This window comes from Choloepus didactylus, chromosome 2 (assembly GCF_015220235.1).
Source record: "Choloepus didactylus isolate mChoDid1 chromosome 2, mChoDid1.pri, whole genome shotgun sequence".
In the NCBI taxonomy this organism is placed as follows: Eukaryota; Metazoa; Chordata; class Mammalia; order Pilosa; family Megalonychidae; genus Choloepus; species Choloepus didactylus.
Window position 1 is genome coordinate 226,741,040 of NC_051308.1, and position 19,056 is coordinate 226,760,095.

Here is a 19,056-nt window from a genome sequence, read left to right on the forward strand (position 1 = left end):
CTAGCTATTAGAGAGATGCAAATTAAGACCACAATGAGATACCATCTAACACCGGTTAGAATGGCTGCCATTAAACAAACAGGAAACTACAAATGCTGGAGGGGATGTGGAGAAATTGGAACTCTTATTCACTGTTGGTGGGACTGTATAATGGTTCAGCCACTCTGGAAGTCAGTCTGGCAGTTCCTTAGAAAACTAGATATAGAGTTACCATTCGACCCAGCGATTGTACTTCTCGGTATATACCCGGAAGATCGGAAAGCAGTGACACGAACAGATATCTGCATGCCAATGTTCATAGCAGCATTATTCACAATTGCCAAAAGATGGAAACAACCCAAATGTCCTTCAACAGATGAGTGGATATATAAAATGTGGTATATACACACGATGGAATACTACGCGGCAGTAAGAAGGAACGATCTCGTGAAACATATGACAACATGGATGAACCTTGAAGACATAATGCTAAGCGAAATAAGCCAGGCACAAAAAGAGAAATATTATATGCTACCACTAATGTGAACTTTGAAAAATATAAAACAAATGGCTTATAATGTAGAATGTAGGGGAACTAGCAATAGAGAGCAATTAAGGAAGGGGGAACAATAATCCAAGAAGAACAGATAAGCTATTTAACGTTCTGGGGATGCCCAGGAATGACTATGGTCTGTTAATTTCTGATGGATATAGTAGGAGCAAGTTCACAGAAATGTTGCTATATTAGGTAACTTTCTTGGGGTAAAGTAGGAACATGTTGGAAGTTAAGCAGTTATTTTAGGTTAGTTGTCTTTTTCTTACTCCCTTGTTATGGTCTCTTTAAAATGTTCTTTTCTTGTATGTTTGTTTTCTTTTTAACTTTTTTTTCATACAGTTGATTTAAAAAAGAAGGGAAAGTTAAAAAAAAAACAAAAAAACAAGGAAAAAAAAAAAAGATGCAGTACCCCCTTGAGGAGCCTGTGGAGAATGCAGGGGTATTCGCCTACCCCACCTCCATGGTTGCTAACATGACCACAGACATAGGGGACTGGTGGTTTGATGGGTTGAGCCCTCTACCACAGGTTTTACCCTTGGGAAGACGGTTGCTGCAAAGGAGAGGCTAGGCCTCCCTATGGTTGTGCCTAAGAGCCTCCTCCCGAATGCCTCTTTGTTGCTCAGATGTGGCCCTGTCTCTCTAGCTAAGCCAACTTGAAAGGTGAAATCACTGCCCTCCCCCCTACGTGGGATCAGACACCCAGGGGAGTGAATCTCCCTGGCCACGTGGAATATGACTCCCGGGGAGGAATGTCGACCTGGCATCGTGGGACGGAGAACATCTTCTTGACCAAAAGGGGGATGTGAAAGGAAATGAAATAAGCTTCAGTGGCAGAGAGAATCCAAAAGGAGCCGAGAGGTCACTCTGGTGGGCACTCTTATGCACACTTTAGACAACCCTTTTTAGGTTCTAAAGAATTGGGGTAGCTGGTGGTGGATACCTGAAACTATCAAACTACAACCCAGAACCCATGAATCTTGAAGACAGTTGTATAAAAATGTAGCTTATGAGGGGTGACAAGGGGATTGGGAAATCCATAAGGACCACACTCCACTTTGTCTAGTTTATGGATGGATGAGTAGAAAAATAGGGGAAGGAAACAAACAGACAAAGGTACCCAGTGTTCTTTTTTACTTCAATTGCTCTTTTTCACTCTAATTATTATTCTTGTTATTTTTGTGTGTGTGCTAATGAAGGTGTCAGGGATTGATTTGGGTGATGAATGTACAACTATGTAATGGTACTGTGAACAATCGAAAGTACGATTTGTTTTGTATGACTGCGTGGTATATGAATATATCTCAATAAAATGAATATTAAAAAAAAAAAAAAAAAAAGACATAATGCTGAGCAAAATAAGCCAGGCACAAAAAGAGAGATATTGTATGTTACCACTAATGTGAATTCTGTGAAAAATGTACAGTGTTTTATACTGTAGAATGTAGGGGACCTAGAGATACCAATTAGTGGAGGGGGAATGATAATCTAATAAGAACAGATAAACTATGGAGGGTAATCTCAATGTTATGGGAATGCTCAGGAATGATTATGGTTTGTAAACTTTCTTGGATATAGTAAGATCATGTTGGAAGCAATAGAGTTATTTTAGGTTTTTTTTTCTCTTATTCCTTTGTTTTCTTAGGGGTTGTTAATTTTCTTGGGGTATGGTAGGAACATGTTGGAAGCAATGTAGTTATTTTAGATTATTTGTTTTTCTTACTCCTCTGTTTGGACATGGTTTATTAATTTTCTTGGGGTATGGTAGGAACATATTGGAAGCAAAGTAATTATTTTAGGTTATTTGTTTTCCTTAATCCATTGCTTTGTTTGGAATGTTGGGTTTTTTTGGTTGTTGTTTGCCTGTTTGTTTTTAATTTTTTGATAAACAAAGTTAAAAGATTGAAAAAAAATCAGTAGAAAAATGGGAGTAAAAACTAAATGACAAATAGGGTGGGATGGGGGGATGGTTTGGGTATTCTCTTTTCACTTTTATTTTTTATTCTTATTCTGATTCTTTCTGATGTAAGGAAAATGTTCAGAAATAGATTGTGGTGATGAACGCATAACTATATGATCATACTGTGAACAGTTGATTGTATACCATGGATGAGTGTATGGTTTGTGAATATATTTCCATAAAACTGAATTAAAAAAAAAAATTCACATGTAGATTATCCAGCACTATAAATTAAATAAATTGTTTTATTACGTTGGGAAATTTATTTTTAAAAACAAGAATTTAGTGGATATTTTTTAAAGTGAGGGAATAATTTCATATTTTTGAATTAAAACATGCTTGAGCAAAATTGAGACTTGAATTTGGTTATTAGAAGTACATTAGTGACATTTGGGTACACCGTTTAATAGAGTTAAAGGAAGTAGCCAATTTTAGGGAGTTAAAGAGAGCATAGATGTGAAGTGCTTTTCAGAGTGAGAGTTTATTAGAAAGATGCTTCTGCAGGGGGAATTGTTTGCCTTAGATGTTTTATTCTTTCTTGTAGCTTCCACAGTGCTAAGTATATATAATAGATGTGTAAAAATAATAGCTTTATGAGTGAAATAGAACAGATATGGACTGTGCATTCGAAAGTTTAAGTGAAAGGAAAGATATGTAATAAACTAGAGTGAGGGATTTTTTTCTGTGCTTTGTTTTGTTACGGGAGTGTTAGACATGCTTGAAGTCAGGAAGGAACCATTGGGAAGGGAAGAATGTATTGAACAAAAAGGGAGTTGAAGAAATAAAGGTTTTCAGTTATTTCCACATGGAGGAGGTAAGAATCAGCTTATTTATTAAGGTTAAGGAGTTAGCCTTGGAAAGGAGGTAAATCTCTCTGAGGTAAAAAGGGAAGATGATGTGGTGGATATTGAGGAAGCTTTTTAAGGCTTGAGAGGAAAGAATGTGAGGAAACCGATGACTCTGACTTTCTCAGGCAGTTGCCTTAGAATGAGGTTTTGTGAATGAGAATTGGGAACTTTAAGAGGGGACTTGAAGAAAATAGAGAAGAATTGGAATAGTTGTGTGGGAATCATGCTAGAGGCTCTTTAGGTAAAACCTAGTGTTACTAGGCAGCAGTAAAGGTAAATCTGATTTTTTAGAAAGAATTGTCTCAAGATGGCAATTCTTAATTTTGGCATCTTTGGGGTTGATGTTGCTTCGTTAGTTATCTTTGGTTCAGGTTATTTTTTTTGGAATGTACAGTGTTGATGAAAGTGAATTTCACTAGAAAATTCATCTGTCAAGTAAATATTAATTAACTCTTTAAGACTCTATATGGATTGCAAATGTTTTACTATAAAAGGTTGTTTTTAATGTTGCCATCTTTGTGCAATATCAAAGAAAACTGTAGTCTGATAAATAAATTTACTTGAGAGATTTCTGCTGGATTAATTGTAATTTATCATTATTGTATGTTATAATTATCCTATTTATAATTTTTTAATTAAAGACAGAGCATAAATTTTTCAAATGGTGAAGAATTTTTTTTCATACCTTAAAATATATTATCCTAACAAAAAACGTAATATCCTGGTTGTGAATGTAATTGGTACCACTGATTTGAATGCTTGAAAATGGTTAAAATGGGAAAATTCAAGTTGTGCATTTATTACTGCAGTAAAAACTTTAAAAACATATTCTGAAAGAGGAATAGTTGGTGCACTGGAGTTTCTGAAAAATATTGAGCTGCTGATTAAATGGTAAAGGTTTTAGAGTTGAGAAAACTTGGAGGCGGCTATTCAATCTTTTCATTTAATTATTGTTTTTGGAAAAATGCAGACAATTTCATGAAGACACGTTCTCTGTATTTTGTTTTTATGAGGAAAAGACATATAAAACACAGAATTTAATGAGTCATTAGTACATATTTTACACATTAATCAGTTTCTGTTTTTCAATATAGAATAATGTCCTATGTTTTCAACTCCAAAGTCATTACAGTAAAAGTTAGGGTTAGCTCCCCCAAATCAACTGTGAGACTCAGCTAATTAAATTGTCCCCCTTTCCCAGACATACTTAATTATCTTTCTACCCCTTTTTTCCTGTTCTCCCTGTGAGTTAGGCCTTATGGCTCTAAAATCAAATGTTTATGTTAGATTTTTAATAAAGAAATTTTATTTCAGGTCTTTGTAGGTAAGATACCAAGAGATTTATATGAAGATGAGTTGGTGCCCCTTTTTGAGAAGGCCGGTCCCATTTGGGATCTACGTCTTATGATGGATCCACTGTCTGGTCAGAACAGAGGGTATGCATTTATCACCTTCTGTGGAAAGGAAGCTGCACAGGAAGCTGTTAAACTGGTATGTGATAAATGTATCCACACTCTAGCAAGTCATTTGAGGAAATAAATCTCAGTTCAAAAATGATTGCAGTTAATAATGGTTCATTTTCTTTAGTTTTTATTCTGACTATCTTTATATTGCCTGAGTGATCTTTGCTTTATTTTTTGAATTATTGAAGTAAAAGCAATAAAAATACCCAAGAATATGTTTATTTAGAAATTCTCCCATGATTCTAAGATATTATTCATTAGATTGATTAATATCAAAAGTTTTGTTAGACTTTGGCTGCTGCAGTTCTGTCTTTTGGTTTTAGACAAAAAAGTATGTCAGTTCCTGCTGTTAAAATTCAGAGTAGGATTCTTAAGTAAAAGTATGAAAGCTGGGATAGGTTTTGGGGAACATAAAAAGTAGGTGATGATGACTTTTAGAGCACAATTCATTTTTTCTTTTATTTTATTTTTGTCTTAGCCTTATCGTACAATTTATTTATTTTCTAAGTGTATTTTTGTTCTTAGTACTTTTTATTTCCAGGCCCTTGAGTTCTCTTATTTGTTCACTTTCTTCTTCTTCTAGTATTTTGTAGCCAGTCATCTTAGAGTAACTTCCTTTCAATAGGACCTTTTACCCTTTGTGCTCATTTTAGTTGTAATAACAGAGTTCTGCAAATTAAGTATATAGTCTCTTCTACTGTATTAAGATGTACTAGTTCAGTAACTTAAAATAACAGTGTCTTTGTCTTTGTCACTCTTTTGCCAGATGTCTAAGGGGGAGTGACACTCTAGTTCTAGTCCTCCTGGAGTGAGTGACCATCTCTTTCACTAAGTCTTCTAGTTTTATTAGTAGCTTCTTAATTAGTTCTGCTCCTGGCTTTACTCAGATTTTAGTTTTCATTATGGATTTTTCCTTACAGTCTATTTCATATTGAAAAGTTTGCAAACTTTTATTTCTTTTTTTGGCAATATGAGATTTTTTTTTTCGATCACATCTTTTATCCATTGATAGATAAGTAATATTAAAGCTTAAGCTAAATTTTACCAGGGAAACATCACCATAGTGATTAAAAGAGAAAACAAACAAAAAAAAAACAAAAACTTCAGTGTTAGAATAGTTTTAGGTTTACAGAAAAAAAAATGCACAAAAGTACAGAGTTCCACCTACCCTCCCATTTTTATTCCTTCATTTCATATAATTTTGAAAATATCATGTTTAATATGCACTTTAAAACTTTATATATATTTGAGTTCTATGCTTTATGTAGAATGTGAAATTCCAAATTTGTTTTGCATTGATTAAATCTAGTTGTTACTTTTTATATGTTCTTTTGCCTTTAGATTGTATCTTGTTTCATTTCCAAAGACTCTTGGATGGTCGGTCTCGAATACTTATTCTGAAATTCTCCTGAAATAAATTTTAAGATAGATAAAATTGAAATATGAAATGTGATTTTTTAAAATAAATTAAATAACTGAGTAATTTATATATGGAGGAGCAGTGAAAATAAACAAAACCAGACTAAAATGAGAGACCATTCAATGAAATTTTTAAAATAACATGTTTGTGTTATGGCAATCATGAGGAAACTTGGTGAGTCCGTGAGACAGGGACAGTTTGGCCTTAAATTGTTGAATTTTTAAGATTGAGATCAGTTGTCCTGAGTTTGGGGTGGTTGTGGGGTGTCTTTCGTTTTTTTCTTCCTTGCAGTGTGACAGCTATGAAATTCGTCCTGGTAAACACCTTGGAGTGTGCATTTCTGTGGCAAACAACAGACTTTTTGTTGGATCAATTCCGAAGAATAAGACTAAAGAAAACATTCTGGAAGAATTCAGTAAAGTCACAGGTAAAACAAAAATAAATTTACAAATTAGTTTGGGTAATTGTCGTAGTCTAAGTGTAAAAAAGGGCAGGGTGATGGTGAGGTTGTTTATTAGTCCCAAAATTCAAATCTCCCTTGTCTAAATTGCCTCCCTTCTGCTTTTTAGTGGTTTGGACTAAGCAGGTTCCTGCATATCCTCAGTTTCCTGGAATGTCCCTTTTTATGCTTTAATTTTACCTAGATTTTTCCCAGAGCCTTTACTCTATAGCCCTCAAGTGAAGGCCTTTTTCCCCTTGATATTCGGTGTACTTCAGGACCAAGGGGAATGAGAGTCTTTTCTTTCTCCTTCCTTTACCTTGCCTAGACCAGATTTTTCAAACTTTCCAATTCTCAATTCCTGGACTTGATTGAGAAGTACATTGTATATCACAACTTGCTATACATTCATGTATAACTCAAACAAAATTTTATGAAACCACATTTTCACTCACTATAATTGATTTATTCTGATATTTTGTGTTTCATTTTTTGAAAATGCTGAGGTAGGCCCACTAATGTTGCCTGCAGTTGAAAAACACTATTTTGTATTTTAGACCTTTACCACCCTTTATAAAAACCACTATTCCTTTATATACTCTCCTCTCCCATTCCTTGAAGCTCTCATCTATTGCTCTTCTGGTTTCACCCTCTTATTAATTGACTGTTGTTTCTGGCTCATGGTCTTTCTTATTCTTAAGAGTTAAGCCTTGATTTGTTCTTAGTGCCTTTAACATCTGTGTGTGTCAACTATCCAATATCCTAGGCTTTTCATTCTGTGAACCTCTTGTCTCCAGTCCTTTGTATCAGCTCCCCCACATCCAGATGACATTCTGAATTTTATCACCGGAAATTCTACCCACTCTGAAGTCTTGACTTTATCCATCTCACTTTGTAACCACTGCTGCTACCCATCATATTTATGTTGGTCACATACAACTACTGGCAGTTCTTTGACCTCATCACTTTTATTACCTGCCAGCTCCCTTCTGTCTTCGTGTTCACCCATTCATTCCTTCAGCATAAATGTTTTTCACTTGTCTATTGAGTGCTGTGTGCTGGGATACATTGGTGAATAAAAGCCATTTTCTCTACCCTCATAGAGCCTACATTCTGAGAAAGGAGAGAAGGAAAAAAAAAATTAAAGAAATATTTGCACATTGTGATTAAGACTGTGAAGGGGAAATATAGGATAAAAATCAGCTAAAGAATAGCTATAATCCCTGCTTTGCATATGAGGGTCAAGGAAGACTTTTCTGAGAAGGTGACATTTAAACCAAGACCTGAAGAATGAGGAGTGTATAGCCAAACAAAGAGCAAAAGGAAGTGCATTCCAAGTGAGAGCACCACATGCCAAAGAAGCTCTGGGGCAAGAAAGAACTCAGTGAATTAAAGTAACTGAAAGAAGGCCAGGATTGTTAAAACTGAGAATTAGGTTCTAAAGTTTGTTCTAAGAGTAGGCTTTTTTAGACTACTTAGGGAGTTTGGATTTTAAATATAATGAGAAGGTATTTGAAGATCTTAAGCAGGGAACAACATCTAATTCATATTTATAGAATATTACTCCTGCTATGTGGATAGTGGCTTGGAGAGGGGTCAGAAGTGGAAGCCTGTCAGAGTAGTTCAGGTAGAAGATTGGACTAGGGTGATAGCAGTGGAGATGGAAAGTAGGTGGGTTTGGAATTAGATAGGGGAAATGAAATAAAGGAAAAATTAGGAATGACTCCTCATCTGCTGGCTTGAGAACTGGATCAAGGATACTACTACATAGATAAGGATGTCTAGGGAAGACAGATTTTGTGAATGGGGGTGCATTTTGGGCATGTTAAATTTGAAATGTTAAGAGACATTACTGGGGACATGTCAAACAGGCAGACACACCTGGAGCTCAGAGAGGTCTTAGACAGAAATAAAATTTAAAATTTAAGCATTGCAAGGCTATAGACTGTATTTAAAAATAGAAGCCAGGAAGAACAAATAATGGAGAGAAGAGGGCATAGGACTAACATCAGAGGGACTAAAATATTTAGTGATCACTTTTCATTCTTGGTAAAAAGAATAGCTTTTAAGTTAGATTCAAGGAAGATTTTGTACATGATTGGTTGTTGTTGAATCATAGTTCTCTTAAATTTGTATTAATAATTTGGTCATTAGTTTGTCTTAGTTTCCTAGGGCTGCTGTAATAAAGTACCACAAACTAGGTGGCTTAAAACAACGGAAAATCCTCTCACAGTTCTGGAGGCTAGAAGTCTGAAGACAAGGTGACAGCAGAGCTATGCTTCCTCCAAAGTCTGTAGGGAAGAATCTGCTCCATGCTATTCTCTTGATTTCCCCAGGGGATGGCATGCTGGCAGTCCATGGCGTTCTTTGCCTCAGTTGTCATATGGTGTTCTTTCCCCCGTCTGTCTGTATCCAGATCTACGCTGCTTATAAGGACACCAGTCATTGTGGATTAGGGTCCACCCTAATCCATTTTGGCCTCATCTCAACTAACCACATCTTCAAAGACCCTGTTTCCAAATAAAGTCACGGGACTATGGGTTGCGGTTTGACCGTGTCTTTTTTGACACAACTCAACCCATAACAAAGTTCCTTGATCGTGTTTTCATAAATTATAAGGTCTTGTTATAATTATATCAAGCACTCTGAAACATTGCAGAACATATGTCACAATGCAATAATTGGACCTTCTGTTGTATGTGGCTGTTCCTAAGAACCCCCAAAATTAAAAGGGAACATAAAATATGGTCCCAATCTCCCTATCTAAAATGCTGATTTAATTATCTGCTCAGTAATTAGTGAATCATTTTGTGGCTTCTTCAGTTATTTTTTGCTCTTCAGCAAATGGATTTATGTCTGCCTAATCGCTAGATGTGTGGTGGATGCTTTTGGCTTATATATCTGGCTGTTGGTTTAACAGAGGGTTTGGTGGACGTTATTCTGTATCATCAACCCGATGACAAAAAGAAGAATCGGGGGTTCTGCTTCCTTGAATATGAGGATCACAAGTCAGCAGCACAAGCCAGACGCCGGCTGATGAGTGGAAAAGTAAAAGTATGGGGAAATGTAGTTACAGTTGAATGGGCTGACCCTGTGGAAGAACCAGATCCAGAAGTCATGGCTAAGGTAAATGCAATTGCTTGGGATGGGGGTGGTGTTATCATTCAGATTCTGTACTCAGAATAAAGCTTGAATTTTTTGATATTTTTAAGGAAGATATTTTTGATATTTTTAAGAAACCTTAACTGTTAAGGCACTAAACTTTAACACTAAAGTTCACAGCCTGCTTTGTTACCCAGGAATTTCCATTAATCATCTCTTTTGCTTCAGATTAAATGAGCAAAAGGAACTAAAATGAAATCCCTTCAATATATTCAACACACACTGAGTATTTGTTTGGTACTATGCATTATGAGGATACAGAGATAAAAAAGACAAGGTTTTTTTTTTGAGTATAAATGCTTTGGAGATGATGAATTGAATCTTCATTGACCTTAATATAACTTTAATTCCATGGCTATGAATGATACTTTATTCATATTTATAGCTAATTTTTCTCTATTAGCTTTTAAAAAAGATTTTTCTTTTAAATGATCAATTTCCTTAGAAGAAAGACAAAGGGGTTGCCATACTTGCTTTTTTCTTTCTGTTAGTGGGAAAATAAGCAAGACAAGGCCTGTAGATAGCTTTCAGTTTCTTCCTCAGTCCTGTACTTATATTACCATAATCTTTGCTTGGTGATGACTTGAATCTTCGTTCTTAGGCTTTCCCATGGGTGACTCCTGGGGCTGAAGGAATAGACCAAAGTTGCATCATTGCTGCATTTAGTGAGTTTTTTTAGTATTTTGGAATGTATCCTTGCTTTTCCCAGATAGGCAGCAACTCCATGGGTGGCCATAAATTAATGGTTGGATTCTTCTTGACTGAGAAGTCTTTTTTCTCAAGCCTTTTATTCCAGATTCTAAGTTTGGCTAGATTAAGGAGGAGAGCCCTTGTTTTTACTAGTATGGTAAAGATTTCATAGGCAAAGTCACATTTGAATTAAGCACAGATCCAGAGAGAATGAAATAGAGAGGCTCTTAAGAGTGCTCAGTATCTTTTTCTAATATTCCTTGAGTAGATATTTCTCCAGGAAAGGAACTGAGAATCTAAATAGCCCCAATTTTTTATTCTTATTTTTTATCTGTCCTATTTTTAGTCCAGATTCTTCTTTTCCTAATACAATTGTGACTGTGCGCATTGAACTCTTCTTATTCATATAGCACTTTGTCAGAGGCAACAATCTGTTCAGTTGGTGTGTTAAATTAAAAAAAAATGAATACATTTCCTTAGATCAAAAATCAAAATAGTAAGTCACCACTAGATAGAAAGCAATTGCAGGATATTCTTAGTGCTTCTCATGTAATAACATGAGTACACTAGTCTTGCCTGCTCTGACAGCAGCCCTAGGAAATAAAGGAACAGTTCAGGGACCGAATTCTGGTTATATTTCATCATCAAATCACAGCAAAGCCTCTAATGCTACAGTAAAATTGGCAGAAAGCAAAGTTTTACAGTGAAGCTGGTGCCTATAGGTCAGAGACGGACAAGAAATTGTGAATTCAAGAAAAACAGCACAGGAGGTAAATATGACCATTAAGCCATTTATCAAAATAAAATCACCAAGGAAGACTGTAAGAAGATTATACAGAAAGCAGTAGATAAAGTTCATCATAGTAAGAGTGGAGAAGTAAATTCTCCTAAAATGGCAAATCTGGCTATGTAGACAAATACAGATATTTGTAGATATATAGACAAATACAGATATTCACAGAAGGGGAGCTAAAAGAAGAACCTAGAAGAACGTCTTGTCTGCTGAAAAAAAAAAAAAAACAGGCTGAAATGGGGAGCACTGTAAAAGGCTCTTATCAGCATATCTGCAAAGTGTAATTTCAACATGTACCATTAACTAAAAATCATATACAACTGTGATTGAAATTTCGTTTTGATAAAATTGTTATTAATGTAGGGTATAATGTTTTGTTCTAAATTAATATAGCTTTGCACTACAACTTCTGTATCCTTTTCTCAAAAAATTTTGGGAAAGGGAAGATTTTATAGGAATGTACATTTTTAGTGTGGATACGAGAAGATGAACAGCTTTTTGATTTAACAATGGAGTGCATAAGTTAAAACCTTATAAATGCTTTGGTTTTGGAAGATAAATACATATATATGTATAGGTATATAATACATTGTCAGGCTAAAAAGTAAAGTATGGTATTTATGGGTTTTCCCTTTAATTTTACAAAGTTAAATAATGTATTACCAGGGAACATATTTCTAATATTAAGAGAACATACCAATTACAGACTTTCTGATGTATATTTTTAAAGAAGCACACATCTGAAAAAGTTGCTTAGATCAAAACAAATGTGTAAAATTTAGCATTCAAAATTCTTTACCTGTTGTGTCATCAAATAAAGGTTATGCTGCTTATTTTCCTTAAAAAAAAAAAAAAAGACAAAATGATAGTGACAGGTATAGACAAAGAAGTCCTACTTCTACCTCTGTTCCCATTCACCTTACCTCCTTTGTCCCTAGAGACATCCATTTTTTTAATGCAATTTTATTGAGAAGTATTCACATACGAGATAATCATCCAAAGTGTATAGTCAGTGGTTCACGGTATCATCATATACTTGTGCATTCATCACCATCCATTTTTAATATTCTTTAGTTTATCTTTTTAGTGTTTCCTTAGGCAAATGCAAATATGAGAATATGTACTTATTTCCCTAATTTCTCACAAATGGTTGCTGGTAGCGTAGGGTATTCACTGATCTGTGTTTGCTTTATTCACCATTCTGTTTTCATCAGCACAAAGGAAATGCACCATCAATACATACACCACTAGAAATTTTTAAATGCTGCCAAGTAAACCGTGAAAGAGTGCTTGCTTATTACATTGACTGTAAGTTGCATCCTTATTTCAGAGATGTAAAAATGGGGGAAAATATGTTTTACCAACAAGCAATATATCCTGGCAATCTCTCCATATCAGATCATAGAGCTCTTCCTCATCTTTTATGGCCACTTAATTGTGTGTTCTGTAAATTATCATAGTATTTTCAACCATGTGGACATTGGTTTGTTTTCTTATCTTTGGTTATTGCAGTGCTGTGATGAATAAACTTACATCCTTTCAAATGGAACAAAAATAGATATATCTGTAGGATAGACTTTCAGGGATAGAATTATGGGCCCAAGGGTAAAGATATCTGTAATTGTTAACAGTATTACCATATTCCCTTCTATAGGAGTTGTATCATTTTGTTCTCCTACCAGCATAATACCAGAGGTCTATTATCCCCATCCTTGACAAAATGGTGTGTATTCAGACTTTTGGATTTTGCCAGTCTGATAATGAATGGTATCTCAGTGCCATTGTAATTTGTTTATCTTAACTGTGTATGATTTTGAGTTTGTAACGTTTGTTTGTATTTCTTTCTGTGTGAGCTGTGTATTCATAAATTTTGTCTATTTTTCTGTTCAGTTGCTTTTTCTTATTTTCTGGAGCTCTAGATAGAAAGGAGAGGTGAGCTCTTTGTGATATGAGTTGCAAATATTTCTTCCAAGTTTGTCATTTGTCTTTTGATTTTGCTTCCACGTGGAAATCGTTTATATTTAGTGGTTGAATTTATCACTTTTCTGTGGTTTCTGGATTTTAAATCACAAGGACTTTCCCCCATTCCAAGGTTATTTTTTTCTGTACTTTCATAGTTCCCCTTTGTTTTTATTTAAATATTCAATCTATTTGAAGTTTATCCTGTTGTATAGTGTAAGATACGGATCCAGCTTTTATCTTCCAGATGGTTACCCAGTTCTTCTAATTTCATTTATTAAAATGTTTGTCTGATTTGAGATCCACTTTTATCACTCAAGGCTTTAACTAAACCTTGATTATGTGTTTGGGCTTATTTCTGGACTTCCTATTCTGTTTCATTGGTTTATCTGGTTATTTTTTTATAAAGACAATGCTGATTAAATTATTTAAGCTTTTGTAGTTGTTTTGTTCGTTTTGGTAGGGCTACGCTCCAATTTTTTTTTTTTTTTTTAAGAGTACTTGTAGGTTTATGGAAAAAGCATGCAGAAAGTACAGAATTCCCATTTATATCTCTTATGCTCCACTCCTTACCCCTCACCCCCCCATCCCCCAGCTATTCTTGCTTGTTTATTTTTTCATATGAGCTTTAGAATCAACTTATACAATTCCATGGAGAGATAAAACTTGTTTTTAGGGGAGCTGGGGTATCATTTTAAATTTATAATTTAGCTTGGTAGTAATTATGTATTGATTTCTCAAAGATCCAGCTGACAGTGTAAGGTACTTTAATGAGAGGGCAGGAACCAGCAATTTATATAAATTGATTAAGTAATATCAGAATCATTTTTTTGGCAGCATCTCATTTCTGTGACAGCTATTTTTGCTGTTGATGTTTAGAGCAGAAAAACGTATGCTATGAAGAAAGGAGAATAATTCTTACGTTAATTTAAGACTTCAACTAAAATTAAGTAGCCAATACCAGTGTTGTATATTTGTTGATATTAGGTAAAAGTTTTATTTGTGAGAAATTTGGCTACTACAGTGACAGAAGAAATACTGGAGAAGTCATTTTCTGAATTTGGAAAGCTTGAAAGAGTGAAGAAGTTGAAAGATTATGCATTTGTTCATTTTGAAGACAGAGGAGCAGCTGTTAAGGTAGAAATTTTGAAAATATTCTTCGTAATGTTTGAATATTATCTTTAAAATCCGCTAAATACAGAAAGTCAATTTAAGTACTGAAATAATGGTTTTCAGCTTTTGCTAAACTCTGGAAATTTCTTTTAATAATATATCTATGAAGTGATAGTAGTGTAACAGTTAAGACTCCATATTTCAAAGCCCAATTATTAATATGCTTTGTGATCTCAGGTAAGTTATTTTTACTCTTTATATTGTAAGCAAAAATGGAAAGATTTGATGCCTCAAATATTTCAAAGTCTAGTAATTAACTGTTGTAAATACTAAACAGGTATGCATTGTAACTACGCTGTTTATTTCAGTTTTCTGAATCTGAAAGAAATTGAACCATTTACATGACTTTACATACAGTATAGCATATTGTTTTGCCTTATTTAGTCATTTTAAAGTTCTAAGGTGTTGGCTATGTTTTGCTGATTTTAGTAGTTAGAGATATTTCTTGTGAATAATTGAGTTAGTCCTTGATAAAAGTAATGAAAAGGATCCAAGAAGTGTTTTCATATGGCATATAGAATTTAAAACATTAATGCAATGCTACTTTCTGTTGATAATGAATTTGCACCATCTTTGATGGGCAAAATTTTCAGCTTTTCTTCCTCTTGTTCCTCTCTCCTTTCTCGGGGGAAAAAAAAACAAGGCAAAACATTTAGAAAAGATATCTTATGTAATTAGGAAGATGGATCCAAAATCTTCAATGACTCCAGGCTTGTTTCTTTTTCTACAAGTTCTGTTGGTTTGACGTTTGTTTCCTGCCCAGACTACTTCCTTAAATGGACCCTATAGACTTTTTACTAGAATAGAATTCATTTATTTACTTATTGCTGGAAGCTAAGTAGGGCAGTATTGCTTATAAAATTCACAGCTTAGTATAGGATTGAATGTTTGGTTTCTAAATTTGCCAATGTTGTGGAACACTGATAACTAATATAATTATTTTATACCTTCTAAATATTCCTTTTGGTTCAGTTGGCATTAAATAGTGGTCCCTAATAAAAAAGTACTTTTGAGAACTGGTAGGGTGATTTGCAAAAGAAGCCTATGAAATTATAAAATTCCTAGTCCAGGAACTGGGAATCATGTTCTCCATAGTATTCAGGGGAGACAGTAGATAACCCCATTCTTTTGTTTATATCAGGTAGCTTCTACAGATTTACTTAGAACTGGTAAAGTAGCCCAAAGCTGAGGTACTAAAAGGGGAAAATTGGTATCTATCTAGGAGGACTCATTTAGTTTTTGTCTTAAGATACTTGTAAATCACTGGAAACTCTTTATGGAAAAAGCAAATTATTGTGATCCCCAGAGTGGGTAAAAGTTGTATAGAGAGATAGAAAAGCTGCAGTAAAGAGGTAATATTTTGTTACTGAATATTTGAACTTAGAAGTATGGCAGAGATTAATGGATAGAACAACATGAATAAAGGACTAGAACATAGAATGCTTCATCATTTCTTTCTAGGTTAGTACTTGAGTCTTCATTGGTCCAAGCTTTTAATGAGCTCTATGCTTTTAACTATTCAGGCAAAGTATGTCCTACTTTTAAGTGTTATAGGGAAACCTAGGCTTGTTTATTTATTTTTAATTCAGTTTTATTGAGATATATTCACATACCATACAGTCATTCATGGTGTACAATCAGCTGTTCACAGTACCATCATATAGTGTGCATTCATCACTGCAATTAATTTTTGAACATTTTCCTTACATCAAAAAGAATAAAAATAAGAATAAAAAATAAAAGTAAAAAAGAACACCCAAATCATTCCATCCCCCCCATTCCACCCTATTTTTTTTTCATTTAGTTTTTGTCCCCATTTTTCTACTCATCCATCCGTACACTGGATAAAGGGAGTGTGAGCCACAAGGTTTTCATATACAGTCACACCAGGTAAGCTACACAGTTACACAATTGTCTTCAAGAGTCAAGGCTACTGGGTTGCAGTTCAGCAGTTTCAGATATTTCCTTCTAGCTGTTTCAATACACTAAAACCTAAACAGGGGTAATTGTGTGGTGCATAAGAATGCCCACCAGTGACCTTTTGACTCCATTTGAAATCTCTCAGCCACTGAAGCTTTTTCATTTTGCTTCGCGCTTTTGGTCAAGAAGATTTTCTCCATCCCATGATGCCGGGTCCAGGCCCTTTCTCAGGAGTCATATCCTGCATTGCCAGGGAGATTTACACCTCTGGGACTCAGATCCCACATAGCGGGGAGGACAGTGAGTTCACCTGCCAAGTTGGGTTAGCTAGAGAGGGGGGCCACATTTGAGCAACAAAGAAGTTCTCTGGGGGAGACTCTTAGGCACAATTTTAAGTAGGCTTAGCCTCTCCTTTGCAGTAACATAGGCTTTTATTTTTTATAACTTGTTATAATCTCATTCAGTAACCTCATTTGTGTTTCAGATCCCTTAAGATTTGTGTTGAGGAACAGTTTAAGATCTATATGTTGAATGCCATGTTTATTTAAAATACGAATACTGAAAAGTTAAAATAAATTTTGCCTGGTTTTTATTAATACTGGCATTTTTCCCTCTGGTGTGGACTTGCTCTTTGGTATGGCTAAGCTTTAGGGACTTAATTTAAGGAACGGTAATAGGCAGCTCTTTTAACTTTTTAAATATAATAGCAGGCCATTGGTTTTGCTTGCAATGTGATTTATGTATAAGAAGTAAGGTCGAGGAAAATGGGTACTTTCTTTGTGTTATACTTTCTGTATGGATTCATCTTTTGCAGATTAAAATAATTGTGATGTAAATTGTTTATTAAATGTATATGAATAGCATGTGTTTATGTAGTTACATTTTGAAATACTGTTACTTGTAAAATATTTATTTTTTTAAATTTTGTATAGGCCATGGATGAAATGAATGGCAAAGAAATAGAAGGAGAAGAAATTGAAATAGTCTTAGCCAAGCCACCAGACAAGAAAAGGAAAGAGCGCCAAGCTGCTAGACAAGCCTCCAGAAGTACTGCGTGAGTCTACGTTTTGGTAGATGATGTCTTAGAACAGAGAATAACTTGATAATAAAACGTTCATTAAGCGCCTTGAGGTAAACTAACTTCTTTTTTTCTTCTCTCTGCTTCTCTCCATTGCTAGGTATGAAGATTATTACTATCACCCTCCTCCTCGCATGCCACCTCCAATTAGAGGTCGAGGTCGTGGTGGGGGGAGAGGTGGATATGGCTACCCTCCAGATTACTATGGCTATGAAGATTACTATGATGATTACTATGGTTATGATTATCATGACTATCGTGGAGGCTATGAAGATCCCTACTACGGCTATGATGATGGCTATGCAGTAAGAGGAAGAGGAGGAGGAAGGGGAGGGCGAGGTGCTCCACCACCACCAAGGGGGCGGGGAGCACCACCTCCAAGAGGTAGAGCTGGCTATTCTCAGAGGGGGGCACCTTTGGGACCACCAAGAGGCTCTAGGGGTGGCAGAGGGGGTCCTGCACAACAGCAGAGAGGCCGTGGTTCCCGTGGAGCTCGGGGCAATCGTGGGGGCAATGTAGGAGGCAAGAGAAAGGCAGATGGGTACAACCAACCTGATTCCAAGCGCCGTCAGACCAACAACCAACAGAACTGGGGTTCCCAACCCATCGCTCAGCAGCCGCTTCAGCAAGGTGGTGACTATTCTGGTAACTATGGTTACAATAATGACAACCAGGAATTTTATCAGGATACCTATGGGCAACAGTGGAAATAGACAAGTGAGGGCTTGAAAGTGATATTGGCAAGATACGATTGGCTCTAGATCTACATTCTTCAAAAAAAAAAAAAATTGGCTTAACTGTTTCATCTTTAAGTAGCAATTTGCTGCCATTTGTATTGAGCTGAAGAATCACTATTGTGTATATACTCAAGTCTTTTTATTTTTCCTCTTTTCATAAATGCTCTTGGACATTATTGGGCTTGCAGAGTTCCCTTATTCTGGGAGTTACAATGCTTTTATCGTTTCAGGCTTCATTTTAGCTTCAAAACAAGCTGGGCACACTGTTAAATCATGATTTTGCAGAACCTTCGGTTTTGGACAGTTTCATTTTTTTGGATTCGGGATAGATTACATAGGAGTATGGAGTATGCTGTAAATAAAATACAAGCTAGTGCTTTGTCTTAGTAGTTTTAAGAAATTAAAGCAAACAAATTTAAGTTTTCTTGTATTGAAAATAACCTATGATTGTATGTTTTGCATTCCTAGAAGTAGGTTAACTGTGTTTTTAAATTGTTATAACTTCACACCTTTTTGAAATCTGCCCTACAAAATTTGTTTGGCTTAAACGTCAAAGCCGTGACAATTTGTTCTTTGATGTGATTGTATTTCCAATTTCTTGTTCATGTAAGATTTCAATAAAACTCAAAAATCTATTCAAAACATTACCTATTTCAAATTCAATTGTGTCCTAAAACATTATTTTATTCGTAATTCTTGGAAGAAATATTGTTTTCAAAGTATAACTGCCTATGTGAGTGATCAAATTCATGCAAAATTTCTTGTCTATTCCAACATGTATTGTGAATATCTAACTGAGAATTAGTCTAAATTTTCAAATATTCCAAATGGCACTTCATTGATTGGTGTTCTCTCATAGTTATTTCTAATTTTGAAATTTTA

The 19,056-nt window shown here is 35.1% G+C and overlaps 1 protein-coding gene across 6 annotated transcripts in view; it reads left to right on the forward strand.

The window, feature by feature from the left end:
• Positions 1-18,821, forward strand: part of HNRNPR (heterogeneous nuclear ribonucleoprotein R) — a 46,039-nt gene extending 27,218 nt beyond the window's left edge. For 4 of the 6 annotated variants that reach the window (XM_037828226.1, XM_037828225.1, XM_037828229.1 and 1 more), the window contains 6 exons: positions 4,655-4,831; positions 6,515-6,650; positions 9,574-9,788; positions 14,254-14,403; positions 17,292-17,413; positions 17,538-18,821. In XM_037828226.1, coding sequence (XP_037684154.1) covers positions 4,655-4,831; positions 6,515-6,650; positions 9,574-9,788; positions 14,254-14,403; positions 17,292-17,413; positions 17,538-18,150 — 1,413 coding nt within the window. In that variant the 3' untranslated portion in view covers positions 18,151-18,821. The remainder of the gene's footprint in view (positions 1-4,654; positions 4,832-6,514; positions 6,651-9,573; positions 9,789-14,253; positions 14,404-17,291; positions 17,414-17,537) is intronic. The other 2 variants (XM_037828228.1, XM_037828230.1) reach the window with 1 other exon arrangement.
• The last annotated feature ends 235 nt before the right edge of the window (positions 18,822-19,056 follow it).